This window comes from Pecten maximus, chromosome 16 (genome assembly GCF_902652985.1).
Source record: "Pecten maximus chromosome 16, xPecMax1.1, whole genome shotgun sequence".
In the NCBI taxonomy this organism is placed as follows: domain Eukaryota; kingdom Metazoa; phylum Mollusca; class Bivalvia; order Pectinida; family Pectinidae; genus Pecten; species Pecten maximus.
In genome coordinates this window covers 9,509,710-9,534,587 of record NC_047030.1, presented here as the reverse complement: position 1 = coordinate 9,534,587, position 24,878 = coordinate 9,509,710, and the positions used below count along the sequence as shown (strand labels likewise).

General features: G+C 34.8%; 1 protein-coding gene across 1 annotated transcript in view; it reads right to left on the bottom strand.

Annotated features, from left to right (window-relative positions):
* LOC117345096 overlaps positions 1 to 24,508 on the bottom strand; it is a 36,446-nt gene extending 11,938 nt beyond the window's left edge. Inside the window, exons 1-36 of the mRNA XM_033908046.1 lie at positions 24,391 to 24,508; positions 23,985 to 24,051; positions 23,051 to 23,241; positions 22,402 to 22,562; positions 21,842 to 22,017; positions 21,343 to 21,378; positions 20,846 to 20,962; positions 19,975 to 20,163; positions 19,413 to 19,673; positions 18,957 to 18,986; positions 18,634 to 18,827; positions 16,822 to 16,973; positions 16,034 to 16,218; positions 15,406 to 15,447; positions 15,028 to 15,218; positions 14,484 to 14,641; positions 12,902 to 13,089; positions 12,393 to 12,452; positions 11,638 to 11,828; positions 10,458 to 10,618; positions 9,928 to 10,103; positions 9,313 to 9,348; positions 8,926 to 9,042; positions 8,491 to 8,670; positions 7,922 to 8,182; positions 7,125 to 7,154; positions 6,638 to 6,834; positions 6,015 to 6,169; positions 5,100 to 5,287; positions 4,476 to 4,517; positions 4,005 to 4,195; positions 3,253 to 3,410; positions 2,701 to 2,882; positions 2,494 to 2,553; positions 2,041 to 2,225; positions 614 to 774 (exon numbers count right to left, since the gene is read on the bottom strand). Coding sequence (XP_033763937.1) covers positions 614 to 774; positions 2,041 to 2,225; positions 2,494 to 2,553; positions 2,701 to 2,882; positions 3,253 to 3,410; positions 4,005 to 4,195; positions 4,476 to 4,517; positions 5,100 to 5,287; positions 6,015 to 6,169; positions 6,638 to 6,834; positions 7,125 to 7,154; positions 7,922 to 8,182; positions 8,491 to 8,670; positions 8,926 to 9,042; positions 9,313 to 9,348; positions 9,928 to 10,103; positions 10,458 to 10,618; positions 11,638 to 11,828; positions 12,393 to 12,452; positions 12,902 to 13,089; positions 14,484 to 14,641; positions 15,028 to 15,218; positions 15,406 to 15,447; positions 16,034 to 16,218; positions 16,822 to 16,973; positions 18,634 to 18,827; positions 18,957 to 18,986; positions 19,413 to 19,673; positions 19,975 to 20,163; positions 20,846 to 20,962; positions 21,343 to 21,378; positions 21,842 to 22,017; positions 22,402 to 22,562; positions 23,051 to 23,241; positions 23,985 to 24,003 — 5,021 coding nt within the window. The 5' untranslated portion in view covers positions 24,004 to 24,051; positions 24,391 to 24,508. The remainder of the gene's footprint in view (positions 1 to 613; positions 775 to 2,040; positions 2,226 to 2,493; positions 2,554 to 2,700; positions 2,883 to 3,252; positions 3,411 to 4,004; positions 4,196 to 4,475; positions 4,518 to 5,099; positions 5,288 to 6,014; positions 6,170 to 6,637; positions 6,835 to 7,124; positions 7,155 to 7,921; positions 8,183 to 8,490; positions 8,671 to 8,925; positions 9,043 to 9,312; positions 9,349 to 9,927; positions 10,104 to 10,457; positions 10,619 to 11,637; positions 11,829 to 12,392; positions 12,453 to 12,901; positions 13,090 to 14,483; positions 14,642 to 15,027; positions 15,219 to 15,405; positions 15,448 to 16,033; positions 16,219 to 16,821; positions 16,974 to 18,633; positions 18,828 to 18,956; positions 18,987 to 19,412; positions 19,674 to 19,974; positions 20,164 to 20,845; positions 20,963 to 21,342; positions 21,379 to 21,841; positions 22,018 to 22,401; positions 22,563 to 23,050; positions 23,242 to 23,984; positions 24,052 to 24,390) is intronic.
* Between the last annotated feature and the right edge of the window lie 370 nt (positions 24,509 to 24,878).

Below are 24,878 nucleotides of genomic sequence, written 5' to 3'. Positions count from 1 at the left end.
CATCAGGAAAACCACAGAGGTTAGACCGAAGTGATAAATATAGGATAAAGGGTACAACGACAGGACAAACACAGAGGATATACCAAAGTGATAGGATGGGGAGTAAAACAAGAGGACAAATACCGAAGACTAACGAATTGATAGGATAGATCGTACAATGATAGGAAAACCTAGAACATAGCGATGGAAGAGGATAACAATCACAACGACAAAACAATAATCGATGATTTAATCTACATGTATATGTAACATCATACAATATATATATATAAACATAATGTACAACGAAAAGAAATTCAGAAACGTTCGCCCCTGTGAGAGCCTCTAATTGTTCTGTCTCCTGGCCGAGGTATAACACATATCTCGCAAACAGAGGAGGCCATTTATAAAATAGAATAAAACAAAATATAATGTCGCAGAGGAATAATCCTAATGTTAAAAAATATGTCTTATTTGGTCACAGCCATAGTTTGACCATACTGTTACAACCACAAAGATAAGATGACTTGACATCTGTTTATAGAGGAGTGATCTCGAAGGTAATAAAGAACTTACTAAAAGACATATCCTGCGTTTTCAGAGGACTTGCCTCCTAAAGGTTCGCGATACTTACCCTGCAATACTGCAGTAATCTGTCGGCGTTTCTCGTGTTAGATCGTTCCATGATGAATATAAAATTCTATCACAATCAAACCAATCTGTACTTGTGGTATAGTGACCGTCAAACACGATATAGGCGACTTCAACGTTGTTTTTGAAAAAAGAAACTCGTACCTGAAAGCGGTCAAGGTCATCCATGTTCATTGTCAAATATCAAAATGATCAATAAAAGTGATATTGGCGTCTATATAATCAATCCAGATCAATCTCTGGCGTCTATATTATTACTCCGAATAAATTCATGGCGTCTATATAATTCATCTGGATAAACACATGCCGTCTATATAATCTAACATATTAAAAATAAACAAAAACAAAATTAAAAAAAACAACAAAAAAACATGTATTTATCCATATAACATATAAATCATGACATGTCGTGAATATGATAACTATTTTAGAAATAATTATCATGGCCTGAAAAAAATCACGTTTATTTAAACAAATAGTTTATTTTGTACGACAATTTAAACTTTAATAAGAATAAGAATGCTAGAATAACTGCCCTACCCATAACAGAGTGTACAGAACATATCTATCAATTCCGAACCTTTAATTCGGCTAATACTGTGTTTTATTATATGATTGGTATGTAACATTAGCATTTATTGGTCCTAATGAGATCAAAGGAAATCAAAATACCTCATGGCATCATCAAAGAGTCAATATAATGTTTTGTCAGGTCCGTGGAATCTTATATTGACTCCTGCTAAACATGGAAATTATGTCATCTGTGTTGAAATTTATTTTTTGCACATGTCAATATAATTTCCATGTACGTGGCGAAACGTTATATTGTTATATTGACCTCCCGGTGATGTGATGGGGGATTTCAAAAGAACTTTCTTGGTGTTTTGTTTTTAATTTGATATCAATCATATAATAAAGAATATGCAGACTTTAGTTTCGGCCTCGGGTAATATTGTTCAGGTCAGTTCCGTAACTTCCCTCAACCAAAATCTGTATTTGTATAATACTCACCTGTTATAATCAAATATTGGCCGAGGTCGAACCCTTATGTCAATATTTAAAATCATATACAGGTTCATGTTTCACAATAAAAGCTTAGTCAAAGATCTTTATTTTTTGTATTAGATATTAGACATGAAACTTATTAGCAGAAAGGTGGATTTGCATTATACTGATTTGATAGCAGGAAATTTAAATGATCATGAAGTTATAAATCAATATCAACTCAAATTTTCTAAAGATAGAAACATCAGGTTAATATCTCAAAGCTCTTCGTTTGTTGTCATGGTTTTTCATTTGTTGCTTAATCGCAAAGCTGTAATGGATAAAAACTAAAAATAAAAGTGCAGTTATCTTCTTATATATACACACGATAGGTTCATGCATATTATCTTGAATGGCTTAACTCACCGCTTGTACATAATATGATGTCCAGGAATTTATCATGCTGGACTTAAATGTCATAGCATTGTCGTCAAGTGAGAAGGCGGTTTCGTTGTATTCATTGACGATATGCGATCCAGTGTACAGATCATATATACTACTGGCTCCATACAAAGCACCTCCATGTGCAACATGGAATGCAGGAAACCAACCTAGAAAGAGTCAGCAGATGCGGGCTTATGTTCCTTTGAACATAACATCAGATTCAACCAATATTGCTGAACAAAGGATAAATGGAATGACATTTAACTTATGAACCAACAGCATTTGGAACACCTTTATAGTATTTTACCACTAAAATATACTGATATATTGTTATACTATAAAATATATCTGTTCTAATGGAGGTAATTATTAGATTTCATTTCTAGAGAAAGGACTATGTACTATATGGTATTTTTACATTCTATCTGTACGTACCTTTCACGAACACGCCCATTGTATCGGCTGCTGGCATTCCTGCTGCATAATAGGAGAAACCTGCAACAAAAGTTATATGCTTCGTATGATTATATTTGTCGTATGATAGCATTCAATTAGGTGTAAATATTTGACACTTTGAACAATTACACATGTCTACAAACTTTAATATTTTATACACTAAACTAATATCTGTAGATTTCTTACCGCTCTGTGGAGTGTTGTATGTACTTGCGCTACTGTACAGGAAAAACGGTGTAGCCTCCACGTTCGATGCCCGATCAAACACACAGGGTTCAGAAGAATTCTCCGACATCATCATCCACCCTTGCACGCTAGCACAGCTGGTTCCTCCTTGCTTCAAGATGGCAAAACTCCGAATGCCATCTCTTCAAAAACAAAAGCAGCCATACAGAAGTATTCTCGTTTTCAGTAAGAAACTACATTAACTGTCGTTGTATATGTCCCCAACAGTTTTATAGAAAACTCTAGACAAGTAACACACTGGGATTAATGTATTGACGTTAGGTAATAGATTTAAACGGATTCATTATTACAATCATTTTCACTTGAAATAAAAAGAAAACATACTTCTAATAACGTGTCAAGTTCCCAAGCAGTACATTTTACAACGGTCCACGGCTAACAGAGCAAACTATTAAATTTGAAAGGTAACTGTGTTGATTGGTTCCTTTCTAAATTTTATAAAAAATTAACAATAGCAACAATTATTTGCGTGATCAAATGATATAAACAAACCCTTCAATGCTGCAATGCGATTGGGACTGTGAGATGACGTCGTCATAACTGGAGAATAATACGTTAGCACAGTTTAACCAAGAGGACTTCGTTGTACCGCGACCGTCAAAAATGACATAGGCAACTTCCGCCCCACCGGAATAAAAACCGTACTTCACCTGTTCATATTGGTAAGAAAAAGATATGTCAATCCTCCACAGCCAGTTACGTACAAAGTGATTGTATCATCATCAAATAAAGAGCATGATGAGTCAATGCCCCTTTTTGGAAGATTCTCTCTAGCCGAGCAGTATATTCCAGCTAATATTATCAGGGTAAGATTATACCCATTTATCTAGAGATCATTAAGCTAATATATAATGAAGTACTAGTTACTGATGTTTTACCTCGACAATGGTTTGAAAAAGAGACATACGTCGTAATTAAGACTTCAGAACGTAGATCGAAGTATGAGGATTCGTGTGAATACAAAATCCGCATAATATCACAAAACTAAACAAAAAGACATATCCTGAACTAAACATATAAGCTCATTTTCAATTTTCAAACAATTGAAAGACAAACTGTAATGTTCATAAATAGGATAACAGCTATACTAATGCATAATTATACTGCTATCAGCACGAAAAGATCGAGTATAACATAACCGCTAAATATGTAGACTTTACAGTATGTGCCTGGCCCAGCGGTGTGCTATTTGCCACAGTTAGTGTTTAAAACAAAACAAACTGTATATATATGTTGTTGTATACCATTTCAGTAAATGTGAAGGATTCATGCCAGAGTTCAACCATTGATGATTTGAAGGTGAGGCCTGGTGCTGTTGACACAGTTTGAGCGGATGTGTCAAGGTAGTTTTCGGTTTCCTCTGACTCCCAAAGGGACTTTAGACTTCCGGTGGACGCCGTTACTCCCTGAACACCCTTAAAGGCCATGAACCAGTCTGGAATAACAGCATTCCTAAATCAATTACTTTATTGAATACATCATATATAAAACAGCACATTCAATAAAATTATTCATAGTTCTGTTTCAAAGTATGCTTTCTCGATTTCATAGAATTTAAATAATTCATACTCGTGAAGTTTCACATCGACATTTGTTTTCGTTTTACATACTTCAAATGTATATTTATATAATGACAACCAGTAAAACAATGTGGCACTTAACAAATGTGAACAATTGAATAGTGAGAGTGGATGTTCATTGAATAGTATACGTACCCATAACATAAATGGCTAGGGCATCAGCATCACCAGTTGGTCCTTAAATATTACAGTAAAGGTATATTAAATGAACTATTCGTACATATATATATATATATAACTTAGCAACACAAATGACGAAGGAAGACAACTTTTTGACTCGTGCCCTGACCGGGCCTCGAACTCACGATCTACGGCACCCAATCGCCTAGCCAGAAATACCCGCAGCTTATACCGCTGCGCCACATCTGCGTTCTTAAAAAAGAACGTTTCAATGGCGCAGTGATGGTCGGCCCGATACCCTGACATGATCATTGTGGAAGTCGTCTATAAGATGATAGATGATATATATATATATAAATGGTTTTTGTTTCGCCCTATCGATATTGCGTACAAGTAATTCAATTGCCATCTCATACTGAAGGTCAACGGCGTCCAAATAATTCATAGCATAGTTACATGATTAGTATTATGCAATTAAAAGCGATATTATATCATATGTAATTAATATAAATGGCATAAACTCACATTAGATTCCGGATTATAAACATGAATTTATTTTTATGATGTACTGTATTAAATCCCCTTTCTTAAGTCCAATTATAACCTGCAACTGTTTCTTTCTTCGTTTATAAGTATTACCTGTGGCCCAAGTGACATGTTCTGTTGCCGTTGCGTATTTGATCGACGGCAGACTAGTTGTAGGGTCCCATTCAGAACAACCACTTGATGCGCCTCTGTCTTTATACATTAACCAACCACTCTCGTCCGTGCAGCTTGTGTAGCCTCCTCGACTCAGGTAGAACGTTCTCTTTTTAAGTTCGTCTTCTCTGTGTAGAGACAGCACATTTATATAAAGAAATGGTGACCTCAGAAAAAGATAAGCGTTTAGTAATGTTTGCGATGTTTCGTGATAACATTATTTAATTTGTATATATTTCACAATCAAGTTAAATAATAGACTATACATATTATAATAACTTCAATAATGGTAGAAGTGTTGAGTACTGAAAACCCCCACGATTAATCAAATCTTAAGTTGTAATTCGATTCAACATTTTAAACCGAACAGCGAGACAAAATGTATATTCCATCCCCAATAAACAATTTTAATAAAACCACCCATCAACACTTCCCATCCAGTCGTTAATTTCATTCGTTGTCACGTCAGAAACAATATAACGGCATATACTATGGAAGTGACAACATAACAAAGAAGCCACCACGTACATGTGCACAGGTATAAAACATATTGTAATCAATGTTGTTTAGAAAATACATCATTTTCATTTACCCTGTTTTTACAGCTCCTATTATTACAACTATATATTTAATATGCACTCTAGTTTCCGCTGTGGCATATAATTTTGTGTTTACTCCCTCGCTTGCGATGGACTGTCATCTTGGTTCCTAAAACATTCTTCACTTATCCAGTAGATTTATATCACCACCACTATTTTTATATTTACAATTCATGCCTCAGTTAACTTTGAAAAAAGTGTTTCAAATTTACAGGTAACGTAGCTAGGTGATTAGTTAGTAAAGAAAACATTATACCTCATTTGACACGTGACATTTTGCGTTGAATCGAGATCGTGCCAACTTGAGTACAGGATCCTACTGCAGTCCATCCAGTCTGATTTGGTTTTACCGAATGCCTCAAATACAACATAATGCACCTCCTTACCATTCTTCCAAACTGACAGCCGGATCTGTTCCCAATCAACAAAAACAAGAGTTCACAGACATTTAAAAGAATTCCTAACCCTAAATTGAAATCGGAAAAAAAGCGAGAAAACATATCATTTGATGGGCACACACACCCTTGAAACTTCCTATTCGGTTATACCATGACCACGTTTGAACGACGGCAAATCCATATACGAGGCGTGAAATTGAAATAAAATGACGATTTGCAAGGACACCATTAGGAAACTACAAAGAGACAAAGTCCCGGTGTTAAGGAAGACATATTGAACATTTCTTTTTAGGAATGTGCATGTTAAATATGACATGACATTAATGTTTTATGTTTCGTTCGTGGAAACGAAAATATTATTTTAAAAGTTCTATTAGTTTAACGTTACCTTTCATCTGCTGTGTAAAGAACGAACATGCAGTGACCTATTTTTTAGATTAGGATATTATGTTTTATATAAATAAACAACCACTTGACACACCGCTTGAGAGGTCACTGTTGAACCCCAGTTGTCTAAGATCTCAGATTTGTATACGCTAGCTGACGTGGAGAAATCTCTCTTATCCGTTACATCCGCATCCGACTCTGTAGAGCTAGCAGTTGCGTCATAATACGTCTTGACATCAGCATGGCCACTTTGATATTTGCCTCGAGGTGCTTTAAAGACAAGTCGCCATGCTGAAACAGAAATATGAAGGAATGTGCTTTTTATTTGATTTATATCATGTGATCGTAACCTCATGCACATAATTATCACATTTACATTTCCTTAACTGTTTTTCATAACGATGACTTTTCATAAAAACGAAAGATTGAGTCATTTTTGTGACATAGATATACAAAAAGGTACTGACATTAATTTATGAAAATTCTGCTGAATTTGTTAATGTTTCAGGAAAGATATTACGAAACAATTACGGTGTTACAATCACTCGTAAGCAAAAACAAATTCAGGAAGATAAACCTACGTCCATGGAATGAATCCAGTATGTCTCTTTCTGAAAAGTAAAACAAAAAACATGCATAGAAGATATTAAAATAAAACATTATCAAATACACATATTATATACTGTATAGGAATTATCTTTCGTGGATATTTATTAGCGCTATATTATCGTTCCTATTAAAATCCGCGAAACCTTTACACTAGCGAAATATTCAGCACATCACGGACGTAACAGAGAAGTGTCAACCTACTGTACCATTACTTGGTGAATATATGACTTAACAACTTTAAAAAATATAATTTAAAAGGCCACAGAAAAATAGAAAGATTGGATATGAAGCATATTCCGATACTAGAAAAATACATTTGTAAACAAATATATCGATATACAAGTGATCCCTAAAATATCAGAAATAAGTGTAAAGCGGAATTCAAACACCACGCAACGTTCTTTAAAAAAGTACGATTGACCCCGCGAAGTTCAAGCGCTGTACAGTAATAAAGTAACAAAAAATGATACTAAATCTCATGATATATGCTTATATATGTATATAACCACAAGTTAAATCCGTTAACACACTAAATACTGCCAAAGTTCTAATCTTCGCGCACGCAAATTTTAATGTATTACCAAAGTTTAACATATTATGAATTAGTGCACCGATATCATTGGAAAATGAATAGTGTTTACAATGTCTAATTAGCGGAAAGCTCTCAGCAACGAAAGTGCTAAAATATGATTACATACAAAATATGTACGTTTAGAGTAACATGTTTACCAACACATGATATCGCTACTTTAATTAAAACATTGCTTACTGATACAGTTGAGTTTGGCGTATCCATATTTTCGTACGCTTGGATATGATGTGCACGGATCACCTCCAAAGTAAGAATCCGTGAAGAAGAACTGACAGCTATCCGTCTGCCCGTGACAATATCCTCTCAGTCTATTTATAGCATCACCTACGTAGCAATTAGTTCCGTCGCCGTAGTACGCGTCATCGACGAATATATAGAATCCAGTCGGACAAATCATGGTGTAGTTCTGGGTCTCGTTTAGATTACCCGTGTTGTATTCTGGAACAAAACAAATAATTTTGATGTTTTGTATTGTGTCAAAGCGAATATCTAAATAATGTAGATAAATACATGCACCCGGAACAAATAAGAGCACAGGTTATACTGATACCATTTATACATTGATTTGGACAGTTTACCTACACATGACAGAGCTTTCTGAAACAAAGCTATCACGGATAAAGATCATTCTTTGAGAATGCTCGATTTATCTATTAAACCATCATCAAAATTGTTATAAGATGCCCATTAAGTGCACGTAAAAGAGTAATCGACAACATGAGTTACTGTAATTACAATGTACTCACCAGGACAGACATCGTGGTCTGGTACACAGGTCTGAACTTCGAGGTCCGGAGAACCACAGTCCAAACCGTGTCCCACTGGGGCTGGTTCGGTACAGTTCCGGTACCGGAACTGGGTCCCTATTGCGTAACAAGATGTACTACACGAACTCCAATCGCTCCACGTCGTCCAGTTTCCATCCACTATTATAACGGTTTATGAAAATGTATATATGTTTATATCATTCATCATTAGACAAGTAGAAATAAAATCCAAAAATGTAATTAAACCACTGAATCTGTTTATCGATACGAGTGGATTATTATTTTCCAAAAATCACCATAATAAAAACGAAGAAACATGTATATAAATATAACATGATTTCCTAATTCGTAATGTTTACATCCATGACAAATAATTGATAATTAAATTTTACATCCGCTCAAATTAGCACTTACAGTTCTGACACAACCAGCCGTAAAAATAGCCATCACAGAAACATCGATATCGCGCTCCCCAGTCATAGCAGGTTCCACCATTGTCGCATTCCACGATATCGCATATTGAGTCCTTAGCTGTTTAAAATTATACAGCGTAAATATAATCAAATTTGGTTTACATTACTTACCAACTGATGACAGAATTATTGGAGTGATATCCATTTTAAACCAGAACATTTATTTTACAAATATGGTATACAGATCACAATATTACTAAAGTTTTCAAAACGAGGCATTGACTTTTAGAATAAGAATTACAAGATATAACTATTGCATGATATACATCATAAATACAATAGATGTACGTAAAGGTATATGCGTTATGTTACTAAGATATATACTTACACATAGATATCGCAAAGACATCGGCTACAGCCATATCTGCAATTTAATAGATATCGACATGTTCTGTTAAAGCTTATAAGAGAGTAGCACATAGAATACATACTATCCTCGCTTTCGTATTAAAACGCAGGGTTTTAGTAATTCGGATGTTTCGTGTTGCCTTGCAGGCTGACTACAAGTGCATTCTCGGTGTGTTGTTTTGTAATATGGAAACAAACAGATTAATGTAATAATCTAGCGCTATTCATTGATAATATATAATATACTGAATCATCGCATTGAACACATGTAGCGTTGCAGACGACAGGATTAATTCGCAAAATATCCTATTAATCTGCCTAAAAACAACAGCAGCAATTTTGCAATCAAGTTTGTTTCAGAAATCTTCAGCACCTTTTACATATTACTTGTTGGATATCTATGTGTCGTCTGCTGTTTAACAAAAGAAACAAAAATCAAAAGCAAAAAAACAAGGAACAAAATTCTAACAATGACATAGCAACTATAGTCGCCGACGAGGAGGAGTGCGCACCAATCGCGATTAATACAGAAAAAGTGTTTCTAATAATTCAAAGAGTTAATGTCTAGTGCTGTAGCTTGGTTCGAATACATTACCGTCAAAGTTTTCCAATGATTGGGCGTCACTGTATATGGCAAATGGTCTGGCGTGTTTCTGTTCCCACGTGCAGGTCGTGGTGGAGTCCTCAATCATACCGAACCAGCCACTGTTTGTTGAACAGTCGTCGGCATAGGACGACGCCATGAACATTCGTCTATTTTTGGCAGCATCTCTACATAAAGATGACATTCAGATTAAGGTTCACACAATTTTATGGATAAACACTTTGAAAATGCTTTAAGTTCATATATACAACGTAAAGGAGTGAACACATTATTTTCTTTTAATATGATGTTGTTATTACTGTGAAATCGAAACCCTAGTGCGACAGGCTATCTAACACATGCAAGAGAAACATTTTTACACACACATGACATAGGATTTGTTAACAAAGATCAAGGATTACAACATTCTAAGTTTATATCTGTATGTACATGTAACACCCATTAATCATATGTATTATAACGTGCATTCCTGGTAAGTGATTAAACATAATTAATACGAGGCGAACATAAATCATCCCCACCCATCAATACTGCAGTAATCTCGGTGGGCAAAGCGATTGACATCGGGCCAAGATGAGTAGATAATTCGATCACAACTGAACCATTCATTTTTGTCAGCACCATTCGCATCGTATGCAACAAAGGCGACCTCTTGTCCGCCCACAAACAATGATACTCGTATCTGCAGAAAAAATAAAATTGAGGTGCATTCTTAATATGACATGAATTACTCATAAACTGTTATGTCATACCTACGTTTAAGTAAAGTTCGTAAGAGTTAGTCCCCCTGTGAGCGCTGGTACATATGCTAAAGTAGCCAGGAGCCATGTTGATATGTGACACCAGAACAACAGAACAGCATTATGACATATAACAGCAAGAAAACTCCTCGATGTGATAAAAAGAACAATAACATAATAGCGAGAAAACTCCTCGATGTGATGATAAAAAGAACAATCATATAATAGTGAGAAAACTCCTCGATGTGATAGAAAGAACAATTTGTTTTATATTGTTATTTTCATGGCTAGGTGATGTTTATTTTTATTTTTCCATAATCTAATAATTACCATAATCTATCACAACGAGAATGTTAGAATCATCTCATTCATAACAAAGAAAACGCTTTTTGAAAATAAATGTTCTCACATTTCCATAATTTGCTGACATACCCCCCCCCCCCCCCTCCCCTTCCCCAATGAAATTCTCACTCAAAGGTGAGGTTACATAACTGAAATAGGATTCAGCCTGTTCCTTCTAAACATTTGCAGAGCCTTGTGACACAGTTTTTTCCTTATTTTGATATAATCGATTTTTTAAAAAAAATATTTGAAAAATTGTATGTTTTCTCCAAAACGTCTAAGTGTCGGGAAAATTAGCATTAGTATTTGATGATTTATTAATATATGTATATATATGACATCAATATTATTAATATTGATATTAATATTGATTATAATTTCCAATATCTTTTAATAAATTATTAGCACTAAATGAATAAATATAGATTTGCCTTTCAATGAGGCTTTGTTGATGCGTATGCTCAAATGTCGGATAGGTCATAATCAGAAGTTAATAAATATGAAATTGAAATCCCCAAGAAAACAATGTACTTTGATGTACTAACCTTTATATGCACCAACATCTTAATCGTACATGTATTTGCTACAATTGATTTGGATACAAAGAAACTAAGCCTACCGCCTTGATGTAGTAGCTGGCCCAGTTATCAACAACACTGGACTTGTAGGCCATTGTCGAAGCCGCGAAGGAAAACGCAGTGTCTGTGTCATTGTATTCGTTTAATGTGTACGTGCCAGTCCATAGGTCGTAAACACCGGAAGCAGGCGATAGATCGACACCTTTGGCGACCTTCAGGAGTGGATACCAACCTTCAAATCCATGATAAAATTTTGTCATATTGCGATCGGTCAAATAAAATATCAAAACTCCTGTGTTATATAACAGAACCGTCATCTCTTTGACTATTTATACTGCATAGTTGTTAAATTCACACGGCTAATACATTTCGGTTGTCCTAGTCAGAACAAGTTCGCGGGTATCAAATAAATATGGTATTAAATAAGGCCTAATAAACATTATGCAGTAAACATTTAAATCTATATTTTTGTGTATACATAAATGTTCGTGGGGTATTTATTTTGTTACTATAATACAGCAAATGCGATATACGAGTGTATGCTAATCAACGAAACATTTTTATTTTTTTTTATTTTGACGTCCTGAAGATAACTTGTTGTTACAAGGTCGTAATTACAATACTAAAGTACATATATAATAGAGTTAACAAACCATAAATCTAAACCTCGGATAGCTCTTTGCAACCTTGACATGATACTTGAAGAAGCTAAAATAATATTACACCTAAAGCTAGACACATTATCTAATTATCCATGTAGCTTGTGCATGTCAAACAGCAAGCTAAATATACACACCTATAATGAATACGCCCATTACATCTGCTGTTGGTACGCTTGCACTATCCCAGGTGCCTCCTGTAAGTAAGGCATTATTCAATTACTGCCAAAGCTATGAATACATTTACGAAAATACGAGTTGAATATATTAATATTATTCGAGTTCGGTATGTAACACAAAATCATGAACTGTTTTATGAGACCATTTTTTAGTCAGATTTAACTTTTAAAAAATGCAAAAAAAGACAACAGTATTCGCCCTTACAATTTTAATCTATGAAAGAACTAATTGGAAATAACACTTTAAACCGAGGACTGTGTGTATGGAATGATTATTTAGAATTTTCTGTCACTTCATTTCGCCGAATCGTGATCCATTTTATAGGACCATTTAAGGTCAAATTAACATCGTTCAAAAAGGACAAAAAATTAACTTTGTCCCTTGCGGTTTTATCTAAATAAATTGGCACATCTGCAAAGTTATTGAGCAGCTTTTTATACATGTAATACTCTCAACCTATACTTACCAGACTGTGGATAGGCGTACTGGTCCGATGAACTGTAGAGGAAATTGGGTCTTGACGCACCAAGAAGTCCAGAATTGTCAAATGAACAGTATACAGACCCCCCAACGTCAAGTGTTGCCATCCACATTTGATATGAAGCACACGACGTTGTCACGTCGTGGGTTACAAGAAACTTTCGTCGTGAATCACTGAAATATATATTTCAACCAAACGGTAGAGAAATGATCATGATTACGAAATACATCTTTAAAAACATCCCACCAGGTAGTACACCACAGTCGGGGCCATACATATCACACATGTATTTCACGACCAATAAAACATAATTTAAAAAATTCCCATGTAAAATAGTGGTGAATATGAACTTTAACTTTATAATGTTTCTAGTACAGTCAAACCTCGTTAACTCGAAGTCATCGGGATCGTGAAAAAACTTATCCGAGTCTTCGCGTTAACCGAGTTTCAAGGTAGACGTGTTGGTATATATATATATATATATATCTTTAAAAACAATCCTAAACAAAAACACGCCTATTTGATTTCAAATAATAATTATAAGAAAATCGTATTGATTATTATACTAAAAATGATGATTCTAATACATAAATCAAATTTCATGCAATATTGTCGTATCGTTTTGAAATCAACTAAGCGTGTATACCTGTGATTGGGAGTCGTGTCCGGCATGTTATTTTTAAGTGAGTGAAAGACGAGAAGATTACCACACAATCTCAGCACTTTAATATCTTTTAAATAATTTCTACTGTGGTACATAAATGATAGTATTGTTAAACATCGTAAAAAAACAATATACGAAGTCTGCGGCAAATAATACATACAGAAATGTATTGGCACAGGCCACGTGTTGACAAGTGGAGTAGCAGCCGGAAATACACAGTCAGTGCGCAAGTACACGTCGATCTTTTACAACAATCACGGATCGAGTTGAGTCACACAAATATGATCCAATAGTTTTAAAACCATAAACTTAAATTACAGTTCGATCAGAAACGAAGTCCTGGAAATAATTCATGCGTTTCCCGGCCATGGTTGTGATATCAGGTGTGTCAGATAAGTTCCGCCTGATCGCACATGCTGACCAAGACAATTTGACAGTGTAGCGAGCTTGGGTATAATTATCGCACTATTTAATCATCAAAGGGCTTATGTACGTGCTGTTTGTCAATATCCATACTGTTGGATCTTAATAAAGACGGATTTTATAGTAACAATAGTCAGGTATGTTTAATGTATTTAATAACAAACTGAAATACAAACGGGATATTTCCCGTGGCAAAAATTGAATTTTGCTGACACATTTTGTTTGAAAATGAAAATATTTTTTTCAACTTCGGGATAACCTGTACATTTTACATAGGTTTTATAATATCAGGACTAACATTTTACTTCGGGATAACCGAGTTTTTCGAGTTAAACGTGGTCTTCGAGTTATCCGAGTTCGAGTTAACGAAGATTGACTGTAAATGCTGAAATGACTGCATCATTATGCAGTGATGTCAAGGGCAAAATGTATAAAAATTCAGCATGAAAAAAAAAAAAATGAAAAAAATATAGGACAAACCTCGTGATGCTACAGTGGTCCATGCTAGCAGTTTTGATATCACTGTAACTGGAAAACAGGATTTTTGACGATGTGAACCAGGACGTCTTGGTTGTACCTCTCCCGTCAAAGGCGATAAACGATTTCTCAACACCACCCGTAAAAAACGCATATTTTACCTGTACAAAGAAATTCATATGCATATGTTCAATTCAAGTGAACAACTCGTCAAAACATTATACAGAGCTGCCTGTATTTATAAAATAAACACCTGTGTTTATTGAAACTGCATATGAACACAACAGTTGGTATGCTTCAGGACGGCAAATCTAAATCTCCGTTATGATTGATTGGTCAACATATCTAAACATTGAGTTGAAACAAAACAGTATAATTCGAATTTATTAATTATTGTGATGCATCGTTAAAATATTTAGAGGGAAATAAACCTGGTCGTTACGATATGATTTCAACGTAGATATTACGGAGGAAAATCAGGAATTCCATAGCTATGATACCGATGAGATGAAGCCGGATATTAAGATGTGTTAGCAAGTATGTCTACCATATCTATGAAGGTGAAAGCATCCGCCCAATTCTCTAGAAGACTGGACTTGTATGCAAGGTTCGGCGATTTCGTAAGTGTGGTGGCAGTGATGTCGTTGTCGTTTTCCGTGTCAACCCCATTCCATAACGAGACCAAATCACCAGCGGTAGGTGTGATACCTTCTACACCCTTGAATACCATGTGCCAATCTGTAAGATAGATAAACAAACTGTTTCTTCATGCATAACAAAATTATATACTATATATTGGAAAAGAGAATTATTGATATTTCACCCCACCCTATTTTTTAAATGACGAATGTTTACTAGATTAGTCAGCTATGTTATGAAAGGCGTTCAGGGGAAGTATTCTGACCCTGACCTGACGGATACATACCCATAATAAAGATCGCCATAGCATCTGCAGTTGACATATTTCCTGAAAAAAAAAATTTACATTTGAAAAGATATCCATACATGTCTTTTTATTAATATTTAATAGAGGAATGCATAAAACACAGATACTATTCAGTACAAATTGAGAGTTAGATATAGTAATCCAATGATGACATAAACATATGAAGCATGCAATGATCAATGATTTGAATAGAATCTAAGGAAAACAAAATCTATGGGTGCTGTTATTGTGTGCGAACCCACACAAAATTATACATCTAAACAATTTAAATGTAAACTTCGTTTATTTTAAAACAATCCGGAAATAAGTAATATCAGTTTATATTAATCTCACTTATTGGCCCGGATGGAAGCGCGAGAGGGGTCTTACTGTTAGAGGAAACCACAGTAGCGGGGAAAACTTACGTAGTCGGGCAGATGACCACTTACCATTTCACTTAGGTGAAATGCAAGTGTTCTACTCGAGACCCATTCGATCACCCAATTGTTAGTATACTAATACAAAACTATTCAAATGTACAACTGCATCATTATAGTATTCAAAATACAAATATAACATTAAGACACAGAACAATATTGTACTTGAATTAATGCGCTGCTAGCCTTACCGTTATTCCATGTTACACGTTCATTGGCTTGAGAAAAGTAAATCTTAGGAAGTGATGACGTTACATCCCATTCTGTACATCCAGAGGTCGCCCCGTAGTCTTTAAATACGAACCAGCCTGTCTCGTTTGTACATGTCGGGTAGTCGCTCTGGAGGAAGAAGTTCCGCTTCCAGGTATCAGCAGTACTGATGAAATAAATGGAATTGCCATAATTGGTTTGGTTTGGTTTCTTTTGTTCAACGTCCTATTAACAGTCAGGGTGAAGTAACGATGTGCCAGGCTAAGGAGGTGGAGGAAAGCCGGAGTACGCGTAGAAAAAAACACCGGCCTACGGTAGGTACCAGGCAAATCTCCGACGTGGAGGGCTAGTGATAATCTGTCGGGACACCTTAAGCACTCCACGAGTATTTCGTTAATGTCAACATATGATATATATCAAGTACGTTACAAATAAATTTTAAGATTTCAACTTTAGACCACAGTAAAACTTAAACCAAGTATTATCAAATGTTACAATAACATCAAGATGCAACAGATGATGCCTTTTCGTTCAAACTACTTGCTCTACATATGAAAATAGTATAAGACCGCAATTAGCAAAATGCTATCTTGGTGAAAAGTGAAAATAAGATTATCGCGAAAACATGTTCACCTTTGATATTGAAGTTATTTGTAAGTAGTCCAATAGTTATTTGGCGTCTCAATGAAGGTGCAAACTTCATTTGAGACAGCAATACTTTAGATGGCAGACATTGTCCGAATGGTACATTCTGCTTTTATAATATTACCTTTTAGTGCAGGTCCGGTTTCCATCCACCAGATCATTCCACGAAGATTCTATTAGTCTATCGCAATCAAACCAGTTCGTTTTGTCTTTCCCGATGGCCTCAAATGCGGCATAGTGTACTTCTCTACCATTTTTAAATGCGGATAATTTTACCTAAAACAACAAGGCGAAATAGTTGTCTGGAGCAAATAGGAACGAGTTGAGGTTTTTAAGATTGAGAATTTCATCTTTTGTATATTCATGATAAAATCCAACATATAGATACACCCATGTATGTATGTTTTCAAATAGAATGGCTTCCATTTACTAAGAATATATCTGTTTATTACATTTTTACCAGTGAAATATCAAAAATTATTCATTCTATAAAAGTGATATTTTTCACTAGTGAAAAATATCACTTTTGCTGATTTGACCAATCAAATTAATGATTAGAAAATACCAAAATAATTGACCAATCAGAAAGCCCGACATATATGTCAGCACCTGGACAGGGGAAACTACTTTTTTTGTTTACAAATTATCGCTGTAGGCCTAGTTAGCATACGGGGTAGGTTTTTCGTTGATAAAAAATGTAATAAACAGAATATCTAACAGTGTCTTCAGTAATACCAAATATATTTCACTCGTGTGGCTAATATTTTGATATTTTTCACTCGTGCTGCGCACTCGTGAAAAATATCAAAATATTAGCCCCACTCGTGAAATATATTTGGTATTACTGAAGACACTGTTAGATATCCTCTATTTCATGTACAACAGTCGACCTTTGCTTTATACTAAATAGTGGTAAATATAACTTATATTGTATTGTTCAATCTTTATGAATCGGAGTCTTGTGTACAATGTATTAATACGGTTGCATATGTTTACATAAATTCGGTGTTTGGATCATCATAATGAAGTGATACTGGCTCAAAATATATCAGCATATGTTAATACGAGGGCTGATTAATAAGTTGTGAGCCTCGTATTGAAGGTTGTACTCAAGGATGTTTTATTTAAACGTTCTACTATCCTTTGACAATATAGGGCCGTATACCCAAGAACTGGTCTCATTTGGTTACTTTACATCGCCGAGATAGCACTCTAAATTAAACAAGACAAGCGGCTTTTGCAAAAAAGACGAAATCGGCTAGGATTAGGACTAGAGTGTGTCATTGCCATCGCTGCCATTTACGATTGTGGCTTGACATTGATTGAGCATCCGCCTTATTCACCTGATCTCGCTCCATCAAACATTCATGTATTTCAAAAAATAAGAAACAGTTATTTCAGGCACCCTTACCCTAACCGTAACATGCAGTGGATGACTTTCTGAACAACCAAGAAAAGGAGTTCTATAAAAGTGGCATTGAGACCCCTAGACACCGCTGACAAAAGTGTATAGATACTGAAGGGGATTATGTTGGAATTACAATTTGTCCGGCAAAATCTAAATCCTTCAATATGAGGCTCACTACTTATCAATCAGCCCTCGTGTATCTAAATTAACCTATGTCTGTAAATTTCGAAATTGGTATCATTGTTTTGGTTTATCGCATCCTTTCTGTTGTATTTCGCAAAGGTACATACGTCTGCAACTTTTCCTCTTCACGTACTATTTTATGACGTATGTGGCATTTTTAGAACAGGCGAAAAATTCGTGGAAATAACTCCGTATAGTTGATCCATTATGAAATTAAATAACCACGTAAATTATAACATTTACAGTAATTCTTTGGTCAGCATTCGGCATATACAGGTGCTGCGGTTGTTTTAAACCATTGGTGCTAAATTTACGAAATAAACTACAGATAAGAGCAATACTTACTGCACTGACTGTTAAATTGACATTCCATTCATCTAATTTTGAAGATTTATAAATTGAGCCTCCTGCACTGTAGTCAGTCATTGCAGCAGTGTTGTACTCATTGTAGGAACCCGACGCGTCATACAGATCCATGAGGTCGCTGTAACCAGCTGGAGGGGCTGTTCCACTAGGAGCCTTAAACACCAGTCGCCAGGCTAAACGTACACAAATATAATACAAGAAATTATAAAAAAAGATGTATTGAGAAGTAAAATGTGAAAATGCAGTATGATTCTGGAAGGTATATAAGATTTGAATACTTCAATTATATTTATTACACTTACGTCCTCTTAAGCTGTCTCGTTCACGCCGCTCTGAAAATAAATAATTGGAAGCAAATGAAATAATTCACAAAACAATAAAGCCTTCGTAAATGTCTATGTTATCATTTGCCACAAAGCTATACATTACTCAATATGTAACAATAGCAGTATATCAATAAATATATTTCACTTCTTTAAAGGAAGGCGAAATATATAAAAGACAGAACATATTTTGTAGATGCTTTCTTCAAATTGATATTTTATCAAAACATATTTTGGAGATAGGCTCTTAAATTTCAGTACACATTTCTAAAGAGAACTGCAAAGGTGATTTATGCACTAATCTCTGTTGTTATTAAAATACTATACAGTTATCATAATTATAGTAATCGTTATTAAACAAAGTGTCAGATTGACGCGATATCTGTATTGTAATGTTGTTTCAGTCAGACAGACAACTCCTACTTTGATACTCACTTGCACAGTAGAACTTTGCATCGCCTTTGATCACCGCTGAAGGATACAGTGTACACGGATTGCCAGAGAAAAACGTGTCAGAAAACGTAACATTGCACTGATCTGTCTGTAAATGACACGCTGCTCTTACATCCTCAAGGGCATTCGCGTCGTTACACAATACACCACTTCCATATTTTGCAGCATACACATGTATATAGAAATCACTTGGACAAACCATTAGATAGGACGTGTCTCTATCCATTTCTCCTGTATTGTATTCTAGATAAATGCAAAATACATATTTGTCAGTTTTCTATAACATATTATTCAAACGATTCCAATGGATGATTTAATACAATAAAAGTAAGCATATTGAAGAAATTAAAACGGAAGTGAGTGTGCCTGAAAGGTCGGCACTACTCAACAAACACTTGTCTACAAAGGTTATTTGTTTTGAATGCGACTTTATTCAATGCAAAGTAAATGACTTATATATAAAGGTAGCTTGCCTTTTCCATTGGTATTAATACAAAACAAGGACGGATCTTAAATGGTAATCAAAATGATAATGATTATTTACCAGGACAGATATCCAGATTTGTTGGTATGCAGTTTTGGGTCTGAGCTGGTTCTCCATATCTGGTACAGTCTAGTCCTATCCCCAGAGGAGTTGGATTTGTGCACGTTCGATTCCTATACTGAATCCCCTGAGCGTAACACGAAGTACTACAGTCGGACCAATCCGTCCAAGACGTATAGTTACCATCAACTATTAACAAAAAATACTCGTGTCTTACTTCACACCTTTTATTTATGTTCATGTTGACAGGTTATTGATACGATAAATGTAATTGATTTTTTATATTGCACTGTCATAACTCAGTATCAAATGTCTTACCGATTGCATCTCAATTACACGTCAATCAGTTTAGTAGTAACAACTGCATGGTAACATACATTGTATGCACATTATATCCGAAGATTACTTGTAATTAGGAGGCATATTGATAAGGTAAATGCACAAAGGGAGACGTATTAGTTTTCTGAGTCAGTCCGTAAATAAAAACACAAATATAAAATCACATTACATAGACTTTACAGGAAAAACTATTTGTATTGCATGTAACCTTACCATGGACACAAAATAGCCCCCCCCCCCCCCCCCTACCATTTAGACTATCAGTACCTATTTTTAGAGTAGAGATATTCAGTCATAACATAGAAGTTAACATTATTGTTTATGACAATGCTGTTATATCAAAAGTATAATTAACATCTTGTTTGCTTGAATGTTTTGTATTGCTTTATAGCACATAGGTTCTATCAATTGAATTAAAACCATTATAAACAGTTATATGACGAAACAAAAACTAATCACGATATGACATTACCACTTAAGTAAGAAATGTATCATTACATTGTATTATGCCCTTTCAAAATGCATTACTCACTATTCTGACAGAGCCATCCGTAATATTCCGGTTCGCAAAGACATCGATATGTAACTCCCCAGTCGATGCAGGTGGCGCCGTTTTCGCATGTAACAATATCGCATATGTGGTCCATGGCTTTACGAAAGAACGTATCAAAATAATTATTATAATAGTCAAGCCGTAAGTAAATATGATATAGTCAACTTTTAGTAACGATACCGCTCTGTGTTTGGAATCTTTATACTAGAAATTGTATAAAAACAAATTTCAACACTATGCATGCCTTAGCAAATGCCATACACTAAACATGACATTGGATTAAAACACTTTTAATCATCTGCAACCGGCTTCGAATCTTAAATACAGTGAAACGTTCATTTTTACGTCTTTATAGGTATTTCATTATTCATGTTAATCCACAAGATAATTACAGAAACATAATTCATAGTTGCCATGACAAATTGATAGGATAAATTCATATAAAATCAGCTAAAGGCTTTTGATTTGTTACTTACACACAGATATCGCAAACACGTCCGCTATAACCATATCTGAAATAGAGGCCATAGTAGGTACAGCTCAAACAACATCAGATGCCTGTGGACAGTGAACTTCAAATTTTAGTAATAGTTTAGTCATCAAATGATTAAGTGCGTAAAATATCTGCAACACGTTACCTCGACATGTAAGATTATTACTTATGTTGTATTTGGACGCAGATTGGACTTCTGTCATGTGAGTACAAAGTGTATAACGAAAATACTGTATCGTTGGTAGTTTTCTTGGAAGGTTTAAATTCAATTTCGCTCAATTCACATTCATTGAATTATAGCGCAAAAATAAATACACAGCGAATTTTGTTTTTAGATACATATATATAGCATTATTTACTGCATCATGTTTACTTAGCTGGTATTTGGCAAAATTCAACACCCGCAAACTAGTACGAACTTGGGCAACTGCGACATTAGCCCTGCACATTTTCACAGTTACTCAATAATATATGTCATATACCTTTGTTATAGCTCATTGTGGTTCCCGAACTGTACAACGCATATGGTCTTGTTCCTTTCTGTTCCCAAGAACAGCTCCCGGAGGAGGCTTCCATCACGCCAAACCATCCACTACTTTCGTCACAGGAAGCCCCTAAAGAGTTTTCCATGAAAAAGTATCTGTTGTTTGCAGAGTGTCTGGAAAAATATTGTAAATCAAATTATAGAATAAGTCTAAAATGACTGCCGTTAAGTTTAATATATGTTGATGCACATTAATTTTTAAAGTATATAACAGTGATTTACGGCAGCAACATTTGATTTGCACACGATTAATGTTTTTCAGAAAAGTTATTCAGAAATCGACTAATGATAACGCTATAATAACTGCACTGTACATGAAGGTAGTATCTATACATGGACATTTGTCGCTCGAGGCATTTTCTTTTTTTTTTAAATGGCCAGATCCTCGTTAAAACAATATTTAGGCTCGTTTTGTTAGTCTTATATAACTCTATATGCCGAGCTACTTAACGTAACACACTGCCCTTTAAACGATCCTTTATATAGTGTGATACCTACCCTAACACACTACAGTAATCCTTTGTCGCGTAACGATTCAAGTCGGTCCAAGACGTGTAGAGAATTCTATCACATGAAAACCAAGATGTCTTGTCTGCACCATGTGCATTAAATGTAATTTGCCGAATTTCTGATCCTGACGAGTACATTGAAACACGCACCTGGAAATCAAACAATAAACCCATTACTTGAACTGACACGAAAAAGTTTTTAAAACCCATTAAGTACCTACTATGACTTCCTTATTGCATCTTGTCATTCCTGAAAAGGTATATTTGCTATTTGATAAATGATCATCTTGCCAAAATGAAACCAGAAATACGTAGACATGATGTGATTAAGATTTAATCATTAATACAGGATAATGATATCCAGATTTTGTACTACAAATACCGCTTGTTGATAAGTTACTAATGTATATAATGTCCAAAAATCAAAGTTGTCTTTTGAAGATATCAAATGCGCCCATGTGGATGTTTTCTTTCTCATTTCTATGTATTTTTTTCTATTGCAACCTTCCTAACGCCTTTCTTAACACTTTATTTTCCGTTACCACTACACCGTAATATATGCCTGAAACAAGCAATTAACGCATGTGAGAACAGACGAAAAATATCACGTCCATTTTATCTTAAATCGAAATACGTACTGCCCGGAAATAATAGCTTGACCAAGTATCCACTATACTAGACTTGAAAGTCATGGTATTGGCGGCAAATGAGAACGCATCATCCGTGTCGTTATACTCATTCAGAGTGTAAGTGTTCGTCCAGAGGTCGTATATTCCGCTAGCAGGAGAAACATCCATTCCATGAGCAACTTTTAAGACCGGGAACCAACCTACAGTCGCATAATTAATTGAAAGTGTCATCAAAGTATAAATAGCAAATTTTATATCTTGTGAAATATTTTTTAATTTTTCATATATACGAATGAAATGTATCACAACGTTCTGCCATGTCATAAATATCGTAAGACATATGTGAAATAACATTGGTGTGACGCCATACGAAATTTGTGACGCTGCATGATTGTCTGAGTAGACGGAAACATCCCATCCGAGCCAGATTTTGCCTGTCATACACAGAACTGAAAATTGAAAGTTTTTCCTTGCCTTCTTATAAATAGCAGTTATGTGATAGAACGTATGCTATACTCGTTGGTATTTCATATAAAATTTATCAAACTCGTTCAATAATTTGTTATGCCCCTCGCCTAAAACTCATGGCATATCAAATTACTGAACTAGTTTCATATTCAATATGTCAAAGTCAAAAGTGCATATGGAAATAAGAAAACATGATGTAAATCATAAATATATACGCTTGAAACCAAATACATAAAGGTTTTCAAGATTAACGGTAAAAATAGCATACGAAATACCAAATGACAACAATGGTCAAATATATGTATACACTAGCAAATAAAAAGTAAAACGCGTTTATTTGTTGACGCGTTACTTTGTTGGAAAGTAATACGTGTCGTTATATTACCAATATTTGGCAATTTATTTAATTCGTGACATATTCTGGAGAGAGTTACTCTAAAGCAAATTAATCGTTAATGCACAGTTGGAATGGTACCTTTGATAAATATCCCCATGACATCTGCAGAAGGGAAATTTACACTGTCCCAGTTGCTTGCTGCTCACTATAAATAGAATATCAAATCATATTGTATAAATACCAACAATTAAGAAATATTATGTCAATATCATCAAATAATTCTTATCGCAAAAACGATATCTTTATTAACATTTATGTTCACATCCACTTGCATGCGTTAAGAAGATTCGTCGTCATGGTTAGACTTAAAACGAAATATCTGTCATAACCTTGATTTTATTATAATTTTCAGATAAGCTTAATTTCCTTTATTCCTTTTAGATACATGTTGACTCTATATCAACCTGCTATACAGTTCAAGGTCAGGATAGGAAATTATCATCTATAACAGTCAATTGGTGTTTATGTTCAATCGTATACGTACGTGGATTTCCGTACGAATCAGTGTTGCTATACAGAAAGTACGGCTTGGTCGTAACTCGAGATTCCGTATCGAATCTACACGTTTGCGATGTGCCGTAATCAAGCATAAACATCCATGCTGTTGTAGTCGTGCAGTCCGATTCTGTATTGATGAGTGCAAATGATCGCATACCATCTCTGAAGTATAAATTGCAACGTACTGATATTTTGTATTCTGTATCTATTTTTAGCATTAATAAAGAGACAAATGCTCGCGTCTTTAGTCTTTGGTAGCGGTATAGTATGGTTAACATTCTATGTTATGAGTAGAGAATACCAGCACTCGTTTACAATAGATTTGTATATGTGAATATATATGTTATTACGATATTTATGTATTGATAGTAGCACAACTCCTGCATCATAATACCAAATCCAAAATCTTATTTAAAGTGAATGATTATAATACCATAGACAATTTGTGTATTAGTACAATATGTCCCTGGGTTG